The 22222-nt window shown below is 43.3% G+C and overlaps 1 protein-coding gene across 2 annotated transcripts in view; it reads left to right on the top strand.

The window, feature by feature from the left end:
* The window catches only part of ANKRD13A (ankyrin repeat domain 13A), a 32798-nt gene that overhangs the window by 436 nt on the left and 10140 nt on the right, over positions 1-22222 (top strand). Inside the window, exons 2-8 of one of the 2 annotated variants that reach the window (XM_004779153.3) lie at positions 1372-1670; positions 11416-11548; positions 12338-12462; positions 14869-14914; positions 16468-16611; positions 17286-17475; positions 21221-21287. In XM_004779153.3, the coding sequence (XP_004779210.1) occupies positions 12373-12462; positions 14869-14914; positions 16468-16611; positions 17286-17475; positions 21221-21287 (537 nt within the window). In that variant the 5' untranslated portion in view covers positions 1372-1670; positions 11416-11548; positions 12338-12372. The remainder of the gene's footprint in view (positions 1-1371; positions 1671-11415; positions 11549-12337; positions 12463-14868; positions 14915-16467; positions 16612-17285; positions 17476-21220; positions 21288-22222) is intronic. The other variant, XM_004779152.3, reaches the window with a different exon arrangement.

Raw genomic sequence — 22222 nt, 5'->3', positions numbered from 1 at the left:
GGGGTCGCTTCGTCCTCCAGAGCCCATCTCCAGCCCTCTGCCTTCGGGGTCCCGCAGACCCCTTCAGTTCTGTAGCCTGCGACAATAATAACAAAAGGACATGTATCGGAGTGCTTACTGGGTGCCAGGCCCTGTGCCGAGGGATTTAGGAACGTTTTATATATACATATACATATATATATATATATATATATATATATATATATATATTTTTTTTTTTTTTTTTTTGGCCTTTCCAGCAGTCCTGGGAGGTAGGCTCTCTTATTATTACATTTGCCAGAGAAGGAAACTGAGGCTCTCAGAGGTTATGTGCCTTATGCAAGGTCGCCCACTTAATAAATGCCAAGTCGGGATTTTAACTCTGGCCGGCTGGCTCGAGTACACTGTAGTAACCAGTTAAGTTTTCCTCCCTCTCCCAAAGAGGTAAAAATGGCACACACCGCTCATCCCCGCGCCCCTCCCCGTCCCCGCCCTTTTCGTAAGGAAGGGCTTGGTTGGGTTTGGAGTCCAGGTTGTAACTCGCTCTGTGACCTTGGGAAAGGCATTTTCCCTTTCTGGCCCTCATAGGCTGATACATCCCAAAGTTTGAGAATCACGGGGGCACAGGATCCTTAAAATCCCTTCCTGTCCTCCAGTGCTTTGAGTCCTTGTCTTTTATTTCTTGCCATCTCTATAAATCAGTGGTTCTCAGTTGGAGGTGATTTTTGACACACACCTCCCCACCCCCAATGGTAATGCGTGGAGACAGTTTTGGTTGTTACCAGTGGGGAATGGGTGCTACTGGGATCTTAGCAGTAGAGGCTAAGAATGCAGGTCACCATTCTCCAGTGCGCAGGCCAGCTCTCCACAACTGAGAATTATCTGGTCTAAAGTGTCAGTAGTGTTCTGCGGGAGAAAGCCTGCTTTTAAAGGCATCTCAACAATTCAGGGAGTTATTGGTGCCCTCAGGTTCCAAGCTAATGTACTTTGCCATTAGGATAAGGATTTGTAGTTATTTGGTGTAATTCTTGTTGACTTTGAAGTCCTGATTTTTGAGTGGCTCAAAATCGATGCTAATTGTCAAGAAATTTTAAAGAAAAAGCACTTTTGGTTGGCAAAAATTGAGCAAGGTCAGCATCACCCCGTTTGGTGAATAACGTTACTGCTAAGTGAGTGTGTTCTTGCCTCTTGCTATATTAACAAAAAAAAAAATCTGCTGGGCACTTGCTGTAAGTCAAGAGTTGGTCTTTTTTCATTTAAATCCTCTGTCCAGACACAATATACTTTTATTGAAAGAGTCATTGGTCTTAATTAGATCACGCCCCCAGAGTAGATGACTCACCATTAGGTGTCCCAGTATACCTGGTGATTTCATTCCCTTTCTGTTACTAGATGTGGCGCAGAGGGAATCCTCCATCATTTCGCTCTCAGCTCTCAGCGTTCTCACCTTGGACACTTGAAAAACAACCAGAGAATCCTGCTGTGTTGTGCATCTGCACTTCCTCAGTGTCCCTGCTGCCCCAGCTTCTTGTGAAATACTGAGATAAAGTACAAAGAAAGTCGCAGAACTAAACTACCTTTTGATAGAGAAGTTGGTCACCACCATTAAGCCACACACTCTTTCAATACTGATTTCTGGAAACAGAAGGCTTTCTATTCATCGGGGGTGAAGAAAAGAACTTGAATGCAGTGTAGGTTTTCTTTATAGGAAAAACTTGTTTGATAAGAACACAGGCTTGGTTTACAGTCTAAAATGTGGCATAGATGAATTTTCTCCTTTTCCTGTAGGCTGTAATTCATTCAAAGTTCTCTGTGCCTCTTAAAAAATGTTAAGGACATTCGTGATCAGAGAATTACAATTCTGCAGTAGATTTTCCTGGAGTAAACTGATTCTTTGCACCTTATACTGTCAAGTTGGGGGTGTGTGTCAAAGGAAGAATATTAATACTTGCTAATTATTTGGTTTTGACTTTGTTATCGGTTATCCCCATAGATCATTTCATAGTATACCAATCCTTTCTGAGTAAGAGGCAGTTGAAGCAGATGAATCATAAAGAATATCTTTACCGTGAAAGCTTGACTGTCATGACCTCATAACCCAATCTCCATCCTAAAGCTTGGCCATTGAAGGGGTAGAGGTTGGGTTGGCTTCAAGGGGTATGCTTGGTATAATGCTCTGTTTTCACCATCTTGAAGTTCTTTTTTTTTTTTTTAAGATTTTTATTTATTTATTAGAGAGGGAGAAAGCGAGCACAGGCAGACAGAATGGCAGGCAGAGGCAGAGGGAGAAGCAAGGAGCCCGATGTGGGACTCGATCCCAGGACGCTGGGATCATGACCTGAGCCGAAGGCAGCTGCTTAACCAACTGAGCCACCCAGGCATCCCTTGAAGTTCTTTTTTAAAAAAGATTTATTTGAGAGAGCATGAGCAAGAGCAAGACCGCATGGGAGGGGGCAAAGGGAGAGAGAGAATCTTGAGCAGACTCCCCGCTGAGCCATGGAGCCTGACTTGACTTCACAATTCTGAGATTTGACCTGAGCTGAAATCCTGAGAGTTGGAGCCTTAACCAACTGAGCCACACCAGGTGACCCCACTGCCTTGCATTTTCATTTCTCACTGCACCCTGCAAATTTTGTAACCAGTTCAGGGTTCAGGGTTCAGAAGTTATTCATTGATATCATTAAAACGTGGCAGGAAATATTTTGTTGCTTTCATATTTGTCAAGATTCTCTTGATTATGAAACAACTACAGAGGTCTGTGACTTACAGGCAGTTGGGTTAATGGCCAGTACGAATACTGATAACATTGTGAGCCTGGGCAAGTTATCTACCCTTGCTGAGTTGTGTTATCATCTGTAAAAATAGGGAGAGTAGCCCTGAAAGCCTAGCGGTTTGTCAGGCATTGTGCTGGAATGCTTTCCGTGCAATTTCAGATTTAATTCTCACACCCTGTGCCCAAGTGAATGCAATCATGATTCCCATTTTATAGATAAGGAAACCAGATAAGGTGGGGAGGCTCAGCTGCACACTTAGCCACTGGCTGAACCAGGGTGTGAACCCAGAAGGTTGGGCTCTGTCCTGATGCTGTATTCTTAACCCTTCCATTCTGCTGCTTTTTCCATAAGAGTCCCTCCAGTTCAGAATTATGGAAGATAAGCCAGAGAGCAGATCTGAAAACGCAGGCACATCATAATGAGAGTGATCCCACTTATCCTCATTGCTGCTGTGATTATTGTAATCGTCCTGGGCATTCAGTTTCTTTTATGTATGGCCCAGTTTTTCTGCAAGGAACACGTACTGGCTGCAGAGTTAGAAACAAAAAATTCCTATCGGCCCAGCAACACAACCAGCTGCTTCACTCCGTTTGTTTGCCAGTAAGCTTCTGCGGTCTATTCCTTCATTCCTCCCATCCCACGAGTGAGACTGGAAGAGGGCACACTGGTAGCTGCAAGAATTGTATTTTGTTCTAGGAACAGCAGCACAGAATCAAGTTTATCCAGATGAGGAGGATAGGCATGTTTCCGCGGGCGCGTGAGTCACCCCCATCCCAAGGTCTTACTGAGAGCTGAAGTGTGGAGTTTGCCAACTCTGCAGTTGTTTCACACTTTCCACGTTGGCTCAGCAGGGGCATTTTATTAAGTGCCTCTTGACACATCAGCTCTACTATCTTTAATATTCAGTGGGGCCTTGAAGCTGGTGCAGTGGAAGTGATTTGTGTCACGGTTATGTTGTTTGTCATTTAGCTAGAGAGGTCTGTTAAACATCCCTGGCTTTCTTACGGATGCTGGGAGAATGAGTGAACATTTAAAGGGATGTATGCAAGTCAGTCAGTGCACCTTGGATGGGGGGAAACCAGGACCCAGTAGGGTAGAGGGTGGCAGATGAGGCCCAACTCAAGGGCCAGCCCCCAGTGAGGAAGCCGGCAGGTGAAGGGACACCATCAGGGCAAGAAGAAGAGGGAGCTCGACAGGGAGCTACCCTGGGGTTCTCACCCCCATCTGCTGCAGGCTGAGTGGGGCCCTGGGTGCACATTCAGGTTGGTGCCTGTTTGGCTGGAGGCCTGCCAGGAGCCAGGGGCCCAGCATCCAAGATGAAGAGCTAGAGCCTGCCCTCACGTGCTCCCTCTTGGCCCTTAGAGGCTCAGGCTCCCTTGAGGGAACTATGCCTATGGATATCGTTTCCTGCTGGACTTAGGGTGGGGGAGTCAGTTTGGGTCACAGCCGCAGAGGACGAGAGCAGCCTGAGAGATGCACAGGAATGAGAGTGGATTCTGGAGAGAGAATGGAAGGCAGCCTCTTGGTGGAGGGCACCCCGCCTGCAGGTGGCAGTCGGAGTAGATGAGGCACTTACTTCGTGCTGGGTGCTGAAGAACAGAAAGGTTGAGCATTGCACCTGAGGCAAGTCAGGGGCCTGTCTGTGGGCCTGTTGTCTGGCTTTACAGCCTGCACTCAAGGCTTGGCCTTTTACTGCCTCCTCAGGGTCACTATTACAGTTTGAAGGGGTGGGTATTTTTAATTCGGTACAGTTCATGACTGGAGAAACATAAAGGAAAACCTGAAATGATGAGCTTCCAATGTGAATTCTAGTTTAGCTCTGAAATCTCTTGCTCACTGAGCTAATGTCATTGGTTGGAGACCCTAAGCCCCACTATTAACTGTAATGAAATCTGAACAGATCCCTTTTAGGAAGAAACTGACTGATTATATACGCTCCGTAATGTGGATATATGATAAGAAGAGCTAATTCTTCTTAGTGCTTCTTACAGAGTTAGGTATTATACCTTTACTCTTGCAAGAACTCTATAAGGTCAATTCCTGCCTCCCCCCCCCCCCCCCCCCCCGTTTTTTATTCACAGTTTACATGGGAACAAACTGAAGCTCTGGAGAAACTAACTTATCAAACAGTATATAGATGATGGATTCATTTTATATATTACATGAAGCACATACATAGGTTTTTTTCAAACATCTTTATTCGGCTATAATTCACTAATCATACGATTCACCCATTAAAGTATAACTCTCAGTGGTTTTTAGTGTCTTCACTGGGCTGTGCAACCTGCACCAGCATCAAATTCCAGAACATTTTCACCTCTCCAGAAAGAAACCCCGTACCCTGTAGCCACTCTCCATTTCCCCTCCACCCCTCCAACTCTGGGCGACTGCTAATCTACTTGCTCTCTCTTTAGATTTGCCTATACTGGACATTTCCTATAACTGGAATCCTACAGTATGTGGCCTTTTGGACTTAGCATGTGTGTGAGATTTCATCCACACTGTGGGACAGATCAGGCCTTCATTCCTTTCTTTAGCTGAAGAGTATTCCATTATCTGGGTGTGCTGGATTCTGTTTATTGTTTTACCAGTTGATGGATATTTGTCCCCGCAGAACTTTTTGGCTGTATGAATAATGCTGTATGTACCTTTGTGTACAAGTTTTCATAGGGATGTATGTTTTTATTTTTCTTGGGTCAGTACCCATGAGAGGAATGGCTGGGTCATATGGTTACTCTGTGTTTGATTTTTTGAAGACCTCCCACCATTTTTCAGATTGGCTGCACCATTTTACATTCCCACTGGCCATGCGTGAGGGTTCCAGTTTCTCCACATTTGCTGTTCTTTTGGACACTAGTCATCCTCGTGGGTGTGAAGTGGTATCTCATTGTGATTTTCTTTTTTTTTTAAGATTTTATTTATTTATTTGACAGAGATCACAAGCAGGCAGAGAGGCAGGCAGAGAGAGAGGAGGAAGCAGGCTCCCTGCTCAGCAGAGAGCCCGATGCGGACCTCCATCCCAGGACCCTGAGATCATGACCTGAGCCGAAGGCAGCGGCTTAACCCACTGAGCCACCCAGGCGCCCATCTCATTGTGATTTTGACTGAGATTTCCCTAGTGATGAGTGAAATTGAGTCTCTTTTCATGTACTCATTGACACTGGCATATCGCCTTTGAAGAAATGTCTATTCCGCATCCTTTGCCCATTTAAAAATTGGGTAGTCTTTTTATCCTTAAGAAGTTCAAGTTCTTTGTATAATCTTGATACTTAGTAGCCCCTTGTCAGATAAATGACTTATAAATATTTTTTTCCCCTTCTGTGGGATGTCTTTTTACTTTGTTTATGATATCACATGAAGTACAAAAATTTTTAGTTCTGAGGAAGTACTATTTATCTCTATTTTCTTTTCGGTATTGTATCTAAGAAGGTTTTGCCTAACCCAAGGTCACAAAGATGAACTTTTTTCTTTTCTTCTAAGAGTTTTATTGTTTTGGCTCTTCTATTTGGGTTTATGATCAATTTACAGCTAATTTTCATGTATCATATATGTAAAACTTCATTCTTTTGCATGCGGATATCCAGTTGTTCAAGCACCATTTGCTGAAAAGATTATTCTTTCCCCACTGAATTATTTTGGCACCCTCTCAGAAAACTAATTGACCATAAATGTGTAAGTTTACTTCTGGAATTTAAATTGTATTCTCTTGATTCTGCCTTTCTGCCAATACCACACTCTTGATTGCTGTAGCTTTGTACACAGTTAAATTTTGAATTTGGTAAATGTGAGTCTTCAGACTTTGCTCTTTTCCAGATGGTTTTGGCTATGCTGGTCTCCTTGCACTTCCTTAAGAATTTTAGGATCAGCGAGTCAATCTCTACAAAAAGTCAGCTGGAATTTTGATAGGTGGTGCATTGACTCTGTAGCTCAGTTTGGGGAGTACTTTTTTTTTTTTTTAAGATTTTATTTATTTATTTGAAAGAGAGCATAAGGGGGGATGAGAGGCAGAAGGAGAGGGAGATGGCAGACTCCCTGCTGAGCAGGGAGCCAAATGTGGACTCTATCCCAGGATCCTAGGATCATGACCTGAGCTAAAGGCAAACACCTAACTGACTGGGCCACCCAGGTGCCCTCAGTTTGGGGAGTATTAACATCTTTTTTTTTTTTTTTTAAGATTTAAAAAAAAAATTGATTTATTTGACAGAGATCACAAGTAGGCAGAGAAGCAGGCAGAGAGAGGGGAGGAAGCAGGCTCCCTGCCAAGCAAAGAGCCTGCGATATGGGGCTCGATCCCAGGACCCTGGGATCATGACCCAAGCCGAAGGCAGAGGCTTTAACCCACCCAGACTCGCCTAGAATTAACATCTTGAATATTAAGTCTTCTGACCCATGAGCATGGATGTTTTTCCGTTTATTTAGGTCTTAAATTCTTTCAGCAGTGCTTTATAGTTTTCAGATTGTATGTTTTGTATTTTTATTTATTCCTAAATATTTTATTTTTTTGATGCTATTGTAAATGGAATCATTTTCATAATTTCATTTTGAGTTGTGTTACAAGTGTATAGAGATACAATTGATTTTGTTTCGTTTTTCAAAATGGAATATAATTAACATACAATGTTCTATTAGTTTCAGGTGTACAACATATTGATTTGACAGTTCTATACATTTTTCAGCACTCACCATGATAAGTGTAGTCAGTACCTGTCACCAAATAATGTATTGACTGTATTCCCTATGCTGTACTTTTCATCTTTGTGCCTTACTTATTTTATAACTGGAAGTTTGTATCTCTTAATCCCCTTTATCTATCTTACCCATATCTCCATTCACCTCCCCTCTAGTAACCACTAGTTTGTTCTCTGAGAAACATAATTGGTTTTTGTATATTGATCTTGTATCCTCCAATCGTGCTGAACTCCTTCATTAGTTCTAACCTTTTAGTGGATACCTCAGGATTTTCTGTGTATAAAATAATGTAAAATATGAATAGAAATTGTTTTTCTTCTTTCTTTCTAATCTGGATGCCTTTTCTTTCTTTTTCTTGCCTTATTGCCCTGGTTAGAACATCTAGTACAGTATTGAATAGAAGCGACAAAAGAGAATGTACTTGGCTTGTTCCTTATCTTAGGGCGGAACATCCAGTCTTTTACTGCTAAGATAATGTTAGCTGTGGTGTTTATAATGGGATGCTCTATGAGGAAATTCCCTTTTATTTCTAATTTTTGAGTGCTTCTTTTTTATTTTTATTTGGTATCATGAAGGGGTGTTGGATTTTGTTAAATGCTTTTTCTGCATTGTTTTAGCCTTGTTTGGGCCACTGTAACAAAATACCATAGAGGGGGTAGTTGATAAACAATAGAAACTGACTTCCTAAAGTTCAGGAGGCTCTCGGTCCAAGATAATGGTGCTGGCAGATTTAGTGTGGTGGCTGGAGAGGGCTCTCTTCCTTGTTCATAGCAGGATCTTTCCAGCTGTGTCCTCACATGGTGGAAGTGGGGATAGAAAACTCTCTGGCCTCTTTTATTAAGGCACTAATTCCATTCATGAGGGCCCCACACTCACGACCTAAGCACCCCCTACAAAGGCCCCACTTCTAATACCATCATCTTTGAAGGTTAGCATTTCAACATAAGAATGCAGACTACATTCAGACCCTGTGCATTTATTGAGATGGTCATGTGTTTTTAAATTTTATTCCATTGATTTGATGTGTTATAGTAATTATCAGATGTTAAGCCACTTTTGCATTTGGGATAAATCTCACTTGGTCCTGGTGTTTAATAACCTTTCTGTGTATTGCTAAATTTGTTTTGCTACTATATTGTTGAGGCTTTTGCATCTATATTCATTAGAGGTATTGGTCTGTGGTTTTCTTTCTTTGGCAATGTATTTATTATCAGGATAAACCAGGCTCATAAAATGAGTTGGAAAATTTTCCTTTATCTTCTATTTTTTGGGGGGGTGGATTTGTGAAGAATTGGTATTAATTCTTTGGATGTTTGGCAGAATTCACCGGCAAAGCCATCTGGGCCTGAGCTTTTTTAAAGTTCAAACATTACTGATTCAGTCTCTTTACTTGTTACAAATTATCCAGATTTTCTGTTTTTTAAGTCAGTTTTGCCGGTTTGTATCTGTCTAGGAATATGTGCCTTTCATTTAAGCCTCTAATCTGCTGGCATACAGTTGTTCATAGTATTCCTTTTATTTTTTTTTTTTAAGATTTTATTTATTTATTTGACAGAGAGATCACAAGTAGGCAGAGAGGCAGGCAGAGAGAGAAGGGGAAGCAGGCTCCCTGCTGAGCAGAGAGCCCGATGTGGGGCTTGATCCCGGGACTCTGTGGGCTTAACCCACTGAGCCACCCAGGCACCCCACATAGTATTCCTTTTAAATACTCTGTATTTCTGTAGAGTTGGTTGTGACATTCCTTCTTTCATTCCTGCTTTTGGTAACTGGAGTCTTCGCTCTTTCTTTTCTGGTCAATCTAGCTGAAAGTTTGTCAATTTTTTTGATATTTACCAATAACCAATTTTCAGGTTTTTTTTTTCCTGTATTGATTTGCTGTCCTCTGTTTTTCTAATTTCCACTTCAATCATCCACCATCTTTAATCCCAGTCCCCATAATATTCTTCCTTCTTTCTCTCTTTTCACATGATTCTCACATGAGAAAGAGGCACAGGAGACTCCGAAGGGCTACAGTCAGCAACACAAAATGTTGCTGCTGTCTGGCTCATGCATATTTTTTTTTCCTATGGTCCAAAATAGGACAAAGTCAACAACTTAATGAATTTGGCTTTAATTTTACACATCATTATCTAGTGGTTGCCCAGAAGCTTGAGTGTCAGTCCTTGGTCTGAGATGTTAGTTTTGTTCTGGGGTGTGAATTGCATAAAATAGAATTTGTCCTTTTTGTGTGACAAATATCATTAAACATTGCCTCTCTCTCAGGCAGTGTGCTAAAACCCAGCACCTTTCCCATAGACTGAACTTGTTAGGTGAGGAAACAGTTTATATAACAGATATGTAAAGAGGTAATGAACTTGTTAATTATGTCTCTCCTGCTAAACTGCAACTCAGGTAAAAATCTTTAGCTAGATTACTTTTTAAAAAATAATGGTTTAATGCAAATTAGAGACCTGGGTCGCAGAAGCTAGGGAATATGAGATATGAGTCTTGGATCCGGCCCTTTGGAAGAAGATCAGTGTCTCTGGTGAGAGGGACAAGCCATGCCCTTGGGGAAAGCCAGGGAATCCTGGGAGGTGCTGTGGGCCCCATTCCAGGAGATGTGTTGGTATTCCAGCACCAGAGAGAACACTGACGTCTGGGATTGGTCCAGGAGGACGTGTGCTTGCTTTGCAGAATGTCTTTGGCCACTGCTGTCATTCCTCGAGAACAGTTGCTGTCTGCACGGTAGCCATGATGCCCTTTGCAGAACAGGGAGGTCCAGTAGCTGTTGGGCAGTAGCTGTTTAGTTCTGCTTACCTTTCTCCCATGTGGCCAGTAAGTGGAACATTCTGGTTATCTTTGGAAGCTGCAGTTAATGCCTGCACAACAACTAGCATCTCAAATCAAGATAAAAGCACATTTCCAGAGAAATAGTTGAGCACTTAAAATGTTTTACATCCTAGAAGTACCATGGTGGTTTATTGTGTCCTTGGAAGAACGTTCAGAGCCATCTTTGGAAGGCAGCCTTCGGCCATTCAGACTGAGTTCAAACCAGAGAAACTGCCACTTGGCTCTCTACCCAGCGCAGGTTGGGGGAAGGAGGACAGGAATAGGAATGAAGAGTAGAAGCCAGATGGCTGTGTCTAGCATGGGGAAGAAAACCTTCAAGGGGAAATGGACAACAGTGGCATGTGTCTCTTCTCACATTTACCTATAAATATGTCCATGTCCCTGTCTGGCAAATCGTGCTCATTGTAGGACCTGTGAATGCTGCTGCTTCAGGGTACTTGGAGCTCCATACAGAGCAATGAGAGTGGCGTTCTGGTGGGAACCCAGCTAGAGAATGTAGTTTTAGTCTGACCCCAGTTCTCTTCTGTGCTTTCCGTTTGGTTAAAGTCCTCTACTTCCTGTTCTAGACCTGATACATGCTTGAGAAATCCCCCATGTTCTGTGTCATGGGCTGGTTGCATTCATTAAAGCCCCGGCTTTATTTAGACTTCTTTTGAGTGCTGTGGAGGGCATAAGACGTGCCTGATGATCCGAGGCCTACGGCTAGTGTTTGTTTCTTAGGTGCTTCACTTTATAGAAAAAGGAACTCAGTAACCATCATCTTTTTTTTTTTTTTTTTAAAGATTTAATTTACTTATTTGGCAGAGATCACAAGCAGTCAGAGGCAGGCAGAGAGAGGGGGGTGGGAATTAGGCTCCCTGCTGAGCAGAGAGCCCGATGTGGGGCTCGATCCCAGGACCCTGAGATCATGACCTGAGCTGAAGGCAGAGGCTTAACCCACTGAGCCACCCAGGCGCCCCACCATCATCTTTATTATAGCCTCAAATTAATATTTCAGCCACCCCCGCATGCAAGCAAGCATTCTTTCTTCCACACACTGCTGTAACGTGCAATTTTCCATTTTATATTAAATTTTATCTCTCACACATTTCCTTATTTTGATTTAATATATACAATTATATAAATGCCAGTGTTTACTTCACAGAATGTGGAGGCTCTGGATCCACGAGGTCGAACCTTATTGCATCTTGCTGTTTCTTTGGGACATTTGGAATCTGCTAGAGTCTTGCTCCGACATAAAGCAGATGTTACAAAAGAAAATCGTGAGGGATGGACAGGCAAGTATATTTTGAAAATATCTGAAAGCCTTTTGTTTTGATGTCTCTTTCTGAATAAAGGCGAGTCTCAATGATAATTGCCCTCAAGTTATCTTTATATTAAGACTCTTTCTCTCTTGGGAGTAGGGGCCGGGGCGAGGAGATGTGGGCCTCAGAGACCTGCGGCACAATGGTCCGAACTGTGTCCTGGGCCAGAAGCCCTCAGTGGAGGGCGACTCCTATCCAGAAAGCAGCTCTCAGTGCAAACCCTTCATCACACATGAGTATGGAGGCCAGATTCCTCCTGAGGAATGTGATGGTAACTCCATTGAATCTGTCAGGATAGGCAAAATGAAAACGAAATTATGGCTGCTTCCGGGGATATCCTGGCATTTCACTTGCTTGCAAGCTCTCTGTTGGTCAGAGTAATTAATTCTGTGTTGGCTGAGCAAAGATACACATAAGCCCTACCTGCCCAATCCACATATAACCCCAGTTGTGTGATCACACAGGTAAAGCCTGCTCTCTGAAGACACTGTCAGGATTTCAGAACCAGTGGTAAGAGAGGAGGTGTGGGGGGAGGATGGAAGTCGGCTTGCTCAAGAGGCTACAAGCCCTATATTTTCTTTTCACTCAGTTAAGAGCTAGCGATAAGCAGTCATGGTTGTAAAAGTAAGGTGGGGCTGTAGCCTCTCTTGCTCTTTGAAGAAAATGTTTGTCTTTGATCTGTAGACTCACTTCGAACTAGCTTAGGAGTCTGTCACAGTATGAGACTACTGGATGATGAAGTTTCACCTTTTTGGTTTTCAGTTTTACACGAGGCTGTGAGCACCGGTGACCCCGAGATGGTGTATACCGTTCTTCAGCATCGGGACTACCACAACACATCCATGGCCCTTGAAGGAGTTCCTGAGCTGCTCCAGAAGATTCTTGAGGTATCCATAAAAATGTGGCGATGCCATAATTTGAGTTAAATGCTGACAACATAGCTGGAGAGACACAGTTAGATGTCCACGTGTACCTTCCCACGAGTGTAACAAATAGTAAATAACGGTATATTTAGTACCAAAGGGCATTATCCCTCATCTATTAAATGTATGAGGTCTTTCACAGATTTCGTTTCTCCGTCACTAGACCTACCCTTCTAAGTGCGGCTCAAGACTTGTAACTGAACACAAATGGACATGAAGCAATTTGTCTAGGTAACTGTTTTCTTAACAGTGGCGTTCTAAGCATCTTTCTTTTGAGAGAGAAAGTGTGCGTGCACATGTGAATGAGGGCAGGGGCGGGGGGTGGGATGATGGTGCTGGGGAGGGCAGAGGGAGACAGAATCTTTAGCAGGCTCCACACCCAGTATGAAGCCCGAGACAGGGCTCGATCTCACAACCGGGACATCATGACCTGAGCCGAAATCAAGAGTTGGATACTTAACCGACTGAGCCCCCACAAGGTGCCCCTGAGCATAGGTCATCTTGAGGAAGCTGTGATAAGCATTGGATACTGTACAGGGATTTCCAAGGCTTCTTGAGGCTCTGAAGTGTGTATGCACCTTCTCCTTGCCACTTGTTGACTCTAGGCATTAGCATTTTGTGACTTCCGGTCCATTGGCCTAATTTATTTACAACCATTGGTTTTGGTCCCGTAAAGACTGTTCCCCCCCCCCCCCCCACAGGCATTGCCCGTAAAGACTGTTATCTGTGAATTAAAGTGTATGGGCTCTGTGACACTTGGAGGTCATTTTTATGAAAATTTACTTCTAGGCTCATGGACTGTTCTGCTTCATGGTTGCCCTTCTCCACAAAGTGTCTGTTACCTACAAGAACCATCTTAGGAGCCAGTCATGGAATGTTCTCAGAGCTGTGGGAGACAAGAAAGTATCAGTGCTTCAATTTTCGTGTCATTTATTCTTAAGTACATAAGGGAGCTTCCCAAAATATCTCCAAAGATATTTGCTAGATAAATCCACTTTACAACTTTAGTCAACATGTTTCTTGAGAAAAATTAACAGCTCTGTTGAGAAAAGGAACAGCTTTGCTGTAAGACAATCACTGCTCATTATCTGAGCACACTTTGTAAAAAATGTATTTCTCTGACACTCAAGCAAAATTGTTCCCAGAGATACTCATTTTTCACAGAGTACACAAAACCTTCCATGAAATATGAAATAGTTGTCTGCGTTGTTTTTAAGCTGCGTTGTGTGTGAATGTGCGAAAGATCAAGGGGATTTCTTGTTTTCTTGTCTAGCTTACTGGAGGAGGAACTAAAAACACATTTGCCCACTTGGCAAATCAGAAACTGACTTAATGTGTGGTCACTCTTCATTTTAAAAATGCCATGTAAAGGACTTTCTGTTTTTTAACCTGTACTGAGCCATACCAGTAAACTGCATTGGGTTGTGTTCTCTGCTTGAAGTTAAACAGAGCCTGTGAATGACCTGTGTGCCCAGGTCTCCAGATGTTGTTGCTGACATTTTGTCTTTTAACAATGGCTCTTTAAAACAAGCCCTCCCCATTCTTGTCTGCTGCCCCTCGGTGAGCCTTTGCCCATCACTGGAATCCTGATTTTACTTAAGGGTAGATTCTTGGTCTTCCTTTCTGTTGCTTCTGTAAAAACCACGACAAAGCCATTGTGGACAGAGGGGTAACAGAGCAACACCTGGAATTTCTAGCATTTCTCTTCTTGGATAGTAACTGTCGGATTTCTTAAGTAAGCTCTCCAAGAACCTTCTGTAAGAATTTAGGGCAGATCAGAAAGTCGCCCTAAACAGGACTTCTCTGGTGGTATAAAATTTTATAAAGCCAAATTCTCAAAGTTTAAGAAGAACTGGAGGGAACATGAACTTCTTAGAGAGGTGATGTCTGGCAGCCTCCTCTGGTTTGGAGGTCCAGTAAATATGAAGCCCTTCCCAGCACACAAAACCTGTTGCAGTCAGGCAGATAGAATAGATGGAATTGATGTTTCTTTCTCTTTGTTCAGAATAGCCTGCTACCCACATTGCATGGCAGTGTCTAGGCCCATCTTCCAGGCTCATCTTTCTGCTACTGTTAGGAACCAGAATGAGTCCTAAATCAGATTTGATTTTATCCTTCTCTAACCTTGTTGCTCTTAGTTAACTTTTTTAACTGTCTAGACATATTTTATATCAAGATAAAATAACAGCCTGTGTATAAAATAACCATTTACTTTGATGGGTTTGCATTTTATGTTTCTTATTTTCTGTGTTCTCTCCTCCTCCCCACCCAAACTTAAACCCCCAAACCTAAAACCTCATTAACCCTTACCATGTTTGTGTTCGGTTTAATAGTGCTAAGGATCATTTACTTTAAACCTTTGTCCTTCAGGCTCCAGATTTCTATGTGCAGATGAAATGGGAATTCACCAGCTGGGGTGAGTGGCTCTGGGCTTTCTATTTTATTTGTTTCCAAAATTATTGAGCCTGAATATACGTTTACTTTTCCTTTATAAAAACAGAATTTTTTAAAAAAATTAATTAATTTATTTGACAGAGAGAGACACAGTGAGAGAGGGAACACAAGCAGGGAGAATAGGAGAGGGAGAAGTGGCTTCCCACAGAGGAGGGACCCCGATCCTGGGATCATGAAGATCCTGGGATCTGAAGGCAGACACTTAACAACTGAGCCACCCAGGTGCCCTGAATGTATTTTTTTTTTTTTTCTTAAATCTAAGAAATGTGTAGAAAAGAGTATGAAAAAACAGCCACCTATAGTCCCACTTAAGTGCAACTACTGTTCATGCTTTGGATATTTTCCTTCTAGTTTTCTCCTCCACACATAGGGATTTTTCTCTTGAGCATCTTGTAAAGATAATATATAGACAATTTTGTCTCCTTTTTTGGTCACTTAGAACTGATACCTGTCCATATTATTAGGTTTTTTAAATGGCTAAAATTTTAGTAAGTAGATTTGCCATAATTTATTACTCATTTCCTTATGTGGTTCAACTTGCTTCATTTAAACTTGTTATTCTATGGAAGAAGATGAGACAAATGGTGGGATAGCTTAGTTTTTTACAAAATGGATGTATTTCGGGGCGCCTGGGTGGCTCAGTGGGTTAAGCCACTGCCTTCGGCTCGGGTCATGATCTCAGGGTCCTGGGATCGAGTCCCGCATCGGGCTCTCTGCTCAGCGGGGAGCCTGCTTCCTCCTCTCTCTCTCTGCCTGCCTCTCTGCCTACTTGTGATTTCTCTCTGTCAAATAAATAAATAAAATCTTTAAAAAAAAAAAAAAATGGATGTATTTCTCTAAAATCTTATGTAGGGCAAGTTGACCGACAGTAATTTTCATAGATGTTCCACTTCTATTTCTTGTAGATCAGTTAATGACAGCTCTTAATTCCCAGGTTCCCAGCTGTTTCACACCCAATTTTTCTGTCAGGCAAGAAGTCATATTTGTAATGAAACATTTAAATGAAGTAAAAAGTATGTAACAGAAGAGAATTTCAGGTTCTTCTGGAAACCTTACAAGTTCTTTTCAATGCCGAAGCAGCCACAGATCTTAGCTGTGTTAGGTCTGATATTTTGAAGGGTGGATGTGGCAATGTGGCAGGTCATGGCCATGTGGCCAGAGCAGTGTATGTGAGCAGGAAGGCCAGGTGGACACGCTGTATAGCCCTGATGGTGTTGGTGATGGTCACAGAGAGACTTTCAGTTTTGGGATTGAAAATACCTCTGGGAGATTCATTCAGGGTCTTCTCTGGGTAAGACATACACCTACACTTTTATAAAGAACTGTAGAACAGAAGGTCTGTTTTTTAAAAGTGACCACCTGGATCCTCAGTGTGGGAGCCAAGCCCAGTTCTGTCTGGCAGTCACTATCCAACCACTGCTTTCCTTTTATTAAAGTCCCAATCCAGATTTCCTGGCCCTACATGTTCTGCTTGGCCCTCAGGTTTCTCCTCAGTAGTACGTTTCTCTTCTGTAGTGCCCTTGGTTTCCAGAATATGCCCGAACGATGTGTGTCGCATTTGGAAAAGTGGTGCCAAGCTGCGTGTGGATATCACATTGCTGGGATTTGAGAACATGAGCTGGATAAGAGGGAGGCGTAGTTTTATATTTAAGGGAGAAGGTGAGTGATTCTGTTCTGTTTTCATAATCACTGCTCACGCTAAGTTACAGACTGCTTTTTGACCATCAAAATGTGTTTATATTCCTATACTTTATCTGACCCTGTCTGGGGCACTTTTTTTTTTCTTTTTTGGTTATTCTTGTTAACTTTTCAGCTCTCGATTCCTCAATTTTCTTTCTTTTTTGAATAGTTCTCTTGATTCTCTTGCCTGTATCATTTACCCTTTTAACATGCATCTGTCCCTCATTCCTGAGCGTTGAGTGGGAGACTGTCTTGTATCTCCTTATATTCCCTCAACAAGCAGGCGTAATCCTCCTGATGGAGGGTGAGAAAAATTGTATTGCCAGCCCAGCATGATGCATAAACAATTTACATTAGTTATATAAATTGTATATTTGTAAGTTGTGTATTTTAAAAAGTGCATAGATGTGTTGCCAATGAAAAAGGCAAATTGTTTTTAATGCCTGTAGTTCTGAGGAAGATGGCCTATGGGCTGTGGAAACTGGCCAGATAATCCCCATGTAAGTAGGTAGTGAATAATCAATAGTCTTTAGGTTTTATTTGATAGCACTTGAGGGGAAAAATGTGAGATGATGCATTTTAACTTTTGAGGCTTCCTTGTTTTTGTGTCTTTTTTGCCTGGCACTTGGTTATGCTCTGGTTTCCATTAACAGACAACCGGGCAGAGCTGATAGAAGTCAACCATGATGACAGAGTGGTCACCACCGAACACTTTGACCTTTCCCAGGAAATGGAGCGCCTCACTCTGGACTTGATGAAGCCAAAAGGCAGGGAAGTTGAGAGGCGGCTCACAAGCCCAGTCATTAACACCAGCCTTGATACTAAAAATATTGCTTTTGAAAGGTACGCATTTTGGTTCTGCATTTTAACATCTAATCCCTTTACTGCTATCTTTAGTCGAATGTAGATATGAATCGGAAATTATGGGTGGGTTGGGATTTTTCTAATCCGGCATAATAAACAGTAGTGGGTTTTAACATTGCTTTCTGTTCTAACCAAGTAAAAGCCATAGCTGACTTCCTCTATCATAGATCATTTTTACAGCACATTGGTTACATCTTGGAGAAATGTCTTCATATTCTTTTATGGGCCCTTTCTAATGGATTTTATTTGAATTTTTTGTTCTGGTGTTTGGGGATCCATAAGACTCCCTAGTCCCAAACCATGGAGCTTTGAGTTTCTGGAAGCTAGAACTGACCCAGTATTGATTGTGGTTGTACTGATATTAGTCATATTCACACTTACTGTATAGTTTAATGTGGCCCTTTCCCCATGTGAGGCCTGAGAGTTTAGAGAAAGAGTCTGGAGGAGTTTTCGGTTCTCTTCCAGATTCTACCAGAAGAAACTTCTGGAGAGGTTTGTACCTTGGTTAACCTGGACGAGAACTGGTCATCGGCCTCTGGGCTGGGCAGAGGCATGGAGAGCTTTTGAGTGTAGGGGAAGCAGAGGCTGTCAGAGCCGTTGGCCTGAGTGTTTTTACCTCCAAACACATTGAGCTGAGGGAGTCTGCAAGAGCCCTGAATGTTTGCCTAGGATTTCACATCCAGCTCTCTGTAATCCAAAGCAGCACAACCTGAGATAACATGGACATATATTATCCTAGATATAGGCTTTCTTTACTTTTAGTGAATATACTCCCTTTCCTCTCTTTTTCTTTTCTTTGTTTCCATAAAATCAGTTTGTAAGACTGAGAATTTTCTGATGAGTCAAATATAAGACTGAAATACTCCTCTTTTCGAATTTAGATAGAGCATTGGAATTAGGGCATCTGTTAGTAGCAGAAGAGAAAACCCAAGTGTCAGCCTGTGTGGTATCCTAATACCACTGCTGCTTGGGTAGTGGTACCCCTGTGAGGCGGGGTCAGTGCCCTTTCACCAGCCTTGCCAGGTGATCGCTGTCTACTAGGGACTGACTGTGACTTTACCTGGGAGGGTTTGGGGCAGACCCCTGAGGCTTGGCACACACCTCTGCAGACACCTTCAGCTAGGGTTCTGTTGGGAAAGCTGGAAAGAGAGGAGCCTGCCCTCCCTGCTGCAGCCCAGCTGTGGAGATGGGGGTGAAAAGAACTGAGTGCCACTGGCAGGGCCCCTGAATGACTATGTGGCTTTGGGGAGGTAGCTTGGTCTCTCTGGATTTCGGTGTCCTTGAAAGAAAGAAAGGAGTGAATCTTGAGATATGCTGCTAAAGTCCCCATGATCCTAAGATGTCATGAGAAGAGCTGCTGTTCCCTCTAGTTCCCTGGCAGAGTTGGTAGAGTCAGTGTTCTTAAGTGTAATTTACAAAGATCGTGCTGATTACTGGCTGAAGGTACATGTTATACGAGGGCACGTTCCATTTGTGTGGAGGACTAAGGCACATCTGATATTCATATGGTTACTAGGTTTTCAGAAGGTTTAAGCTAACCTCCTTTTTTGCAACTGACAGTGGGTCTCACAGGAAGGGTTTCTGGAAGACAGGTGCTTTTTTTGGTGGTGCTCAGAATTAGTATGCAGTTGGTGAGTTTTGGAGCCACTTGAGTGGTAGAAATGGTATGCGCAAGTCCTTCCTACTGGAGGTGGGAGTGTGTGTTTGATTGAATCTGGAAGGTGTGCTCTTTTGTGATAGCCGTTCTCGTCCGTTTCTTTCCTCTGATCTGTTCTGACAGCCTGAGGCTTGCTTCCTGCATGAGTTTTTGGCCTCCCTTAAATACTCTCTGGCTGAAGTCTGGGTTGGTCTCGTCCCTCAAAGATTAGGCTCTGCCAGCCTTAAACAGAACATTCCCAGCCACCCTCAGAGACTTTCTCTGCATGGCTCAGCAGCCTCCATGCTGCAGCATTGGCTCAGTGGCCCCTGGTGTGGCAGTCTCAACAGAGGTAAAAATGGCAGAGGGGGAGCTGGTGTCCCCCTGTCATTTTCAGATGTCTCTGCATGTAAAGTTAATGAAGAGCCAAGGAGTTATTAGACTTTTGGTTTTAAACTAGGACACTGAATTTAATAAGCAAGCTGTCAGAGGGGGAGTGGAAAGGGAAGGGGAGCAGCCAGGACTGCCAGCCAAGCAGATGCAGAGAACTGAGCAGCATGGCGGTCTCCAGGGAGAATGGCGCAGCTCCGTTTCCCCAGCAGGCCCTGCAGGATGAAGGAGAACAGACTGAGTCATCCTTTGGTACCTTGGAAGACTGTGTGCCAGGAAACAGTTCTCCCCAGGCCAAAATATCAAGTGACTTGGTGAAAGACAAGGAACCAAGGACTGAATCTATTAACTAAAAGAACTGTCTCTTGATTTTCAATTCTTGATGACTAAGAGGGGACTCGGGTTTATGACTCAGTGTGGACCCTAACCCCTTGCCCCCTAGATTTCAGTTTTGTTTCTGAAATGTGAAGTGGAGATCCTAGCATTTGGTGTAATCCCTTTAGGGTTTCTCGCTCTCCCTCCATGGGTCATTCTTCCTTCATTGTGGACTAATGGGAAAGGTGAAGCTCTGGTCCCTCCTTTCTCTGATGGGCTGTAATGTACGCATAAAACTTTGCATACCCCATCTGGTCTAATAAAGCCGTTTGGAAACACGAGATGCAAATGGCCTGTATCTTTGTTGTGAGTTGGCTCACCTGCCAGTTCCCGGAGCTTCCTGTGTGATGTCCCACTTCCCTCTGGGGTCAGAGCAGAAGGCAGGCAGGCCAGTTCTGCATGGGGCCAAGTGCAGCATGGAGCTAGAATGTGATGGAGTGGAGCTAGGATGTGATGTCCTAGACAAAAGGGCAGACCAGACTGGTCAGGGCTCCCCTCTGAGTGATAGTATTTCCCAGGATGAGCTGCTTTGAAAATGAACCACAGCCTCTTGGCCGCTCTTGGCTCTAAATGCATTTTTACCCAGAAGTATGTTGAGTGGAATAATTGGGTTTTCAGGCACCTTGACCAACGCCATAGCTGCCGCTGGGATGCTGGGTTACTTTAAAAGCAGTTCCACAGACCTGGAATTAATGCCTGGGCTGAAAAACTGCTTTTAACATAACATCCTTTCCTCTGCTGCACCAAACCTGATAAAACATGTGACTCCCAAGCCATTTTGCAGGCATTAATGGCTTCTCCAAGCAGCTCGCCACAATGATGAGTTCCTGCCCCACCTCCTCTCTCTGGAGGAGCAGAATAGTCTGTGCCTTCTTGTTCTACGATTTCCTCGATTGAGTTGTGGCTGCTCATGGGAACAGAGCTGCTGACGTCCATGCCCACAGTTTCGATGATCCAGACAAATGCTCAGACCCAGATCGCACCTCATGGCGAGCCCTTGGACGCTGGTCATCTTCATTTCTTTAGGACAGCTGTCTAGTCAGTGTCACCATGTTTGTCCCCTGTGCTGGTGGTTTCTGTAAAGAAGCCAAGAGTGGGGGCTTTCTATGCCAGGGGTGAGGTGAATTGATTAATAACTGTGGGAGGGGGTGGGGCTGCGTAAGCCATCTGTCACCAAGAGCATCCTTTTGTGGACAGTAGGACCATAGTCACCAAGTGGCCTTCACTGCCTTAAGCTGGGGGAAGTAAACTATAAAGGCGGCAGGGATAAATCTGAATGGCATTTTGTACATGTAGAAATTTGTGGTGTTCACTTTTTATCAGAACTAAATCCGGATTCTGGGGCTGGAGGACAGATAAAGCAGAAGTTGTTAATGGTTACGAAGCAAAGGTAAAAGGAAACTCTTAAAATAAGATTTAATATAGCTATTTAGCTTCTATGCAAATGAGGAGTCTGTTCAGATTGTTTTCATGCCTCTGCCGTGGAGATACTCTGGGGAATAACGTACTGCTTGGCGTCTCTCAACTTGGATTTGTACCTGATCTGACGTTCAGAAAATAGAATAGCATGTCCCGAGGAGGCCCCTAGGTATGCCAAAGAGAAACAGCCCTGTAGAGAAGTGAGTCTGGGTGTCAGTCATCCCCCGGGGAGTGACCATTCCTTTAATTCTTTAAGGATGAAAAGAAAGGATTAGATTAGACCTGCATGTCAATCTTTTTTTATAACCTGAGTGGGTTTAAAGAAGAAAAGAAAAGTAAAGTAGCTTTAATAATCTCGCATTTTTGTAGTCAGCCTAATTGTAACCAGTGACTTGACAACCCACTCGCATGACGTCAGTGTGTTAAGAATACAGTTGTCAAGAGTGGAGACTGCTGTCAGTCGGGGCCTCTGGTGTCTTGTCAGCGGGAGCACTCTACTTGCTGGCTTCTCTGTAGCCGTGCAGTCTAGCAGGGATTGCTGTCTCCCAGGGCCGGAGTCCGCTGCTACAGGATTCTCTGGTGACCTCTGAGTATGCAAAGACACTTAACGTCATGCTCAGCAAGATGCATTTAGACACTGTCGCTCCAGTGCTGTGTGGGTTTCCTTGAGTCTCTGATTGTGCAGGAATCCACGGAGGGCACATACAGTTAATTCCGCTTACCATGAGATTTGGTCTTCCAGAACCCCACATTCCTCAGGCGGCCTTGAGAACAAGAGCCCTGACTGGTGGTGAGGATAATTTTTTTGTCTGTAGAGGGAATAGCTTTTTAAATAGTGACTTGCCAGTTTCCTCGTTAAGTCTTAGAGAACCTTGTGTTTGTTCCGTTTTCCTTCTGCCCAGCAGA

Source organism: Mustela putorius, unplaced genomic scaffold, assembly GCF_011764305.1.
Source record: "Mustela putorius furo isolate JIRA1106 unplaced genomic scaffold, ASM1176430v1.1 tig00000193_pilon_pilon_pilon, whole genome shotgun sequence".
Lineage (NCBI taxonomy): Eukaryota > Metazoa > Chordata > Mammalia > Carnivora > Mustelidae > Mustela > Mustela putorius.
The sequence above is the reverse complement of the archived record's forward strand: the minus strand, read 5'-3'. Positions and strand labels throughout refer to the sequence as shown.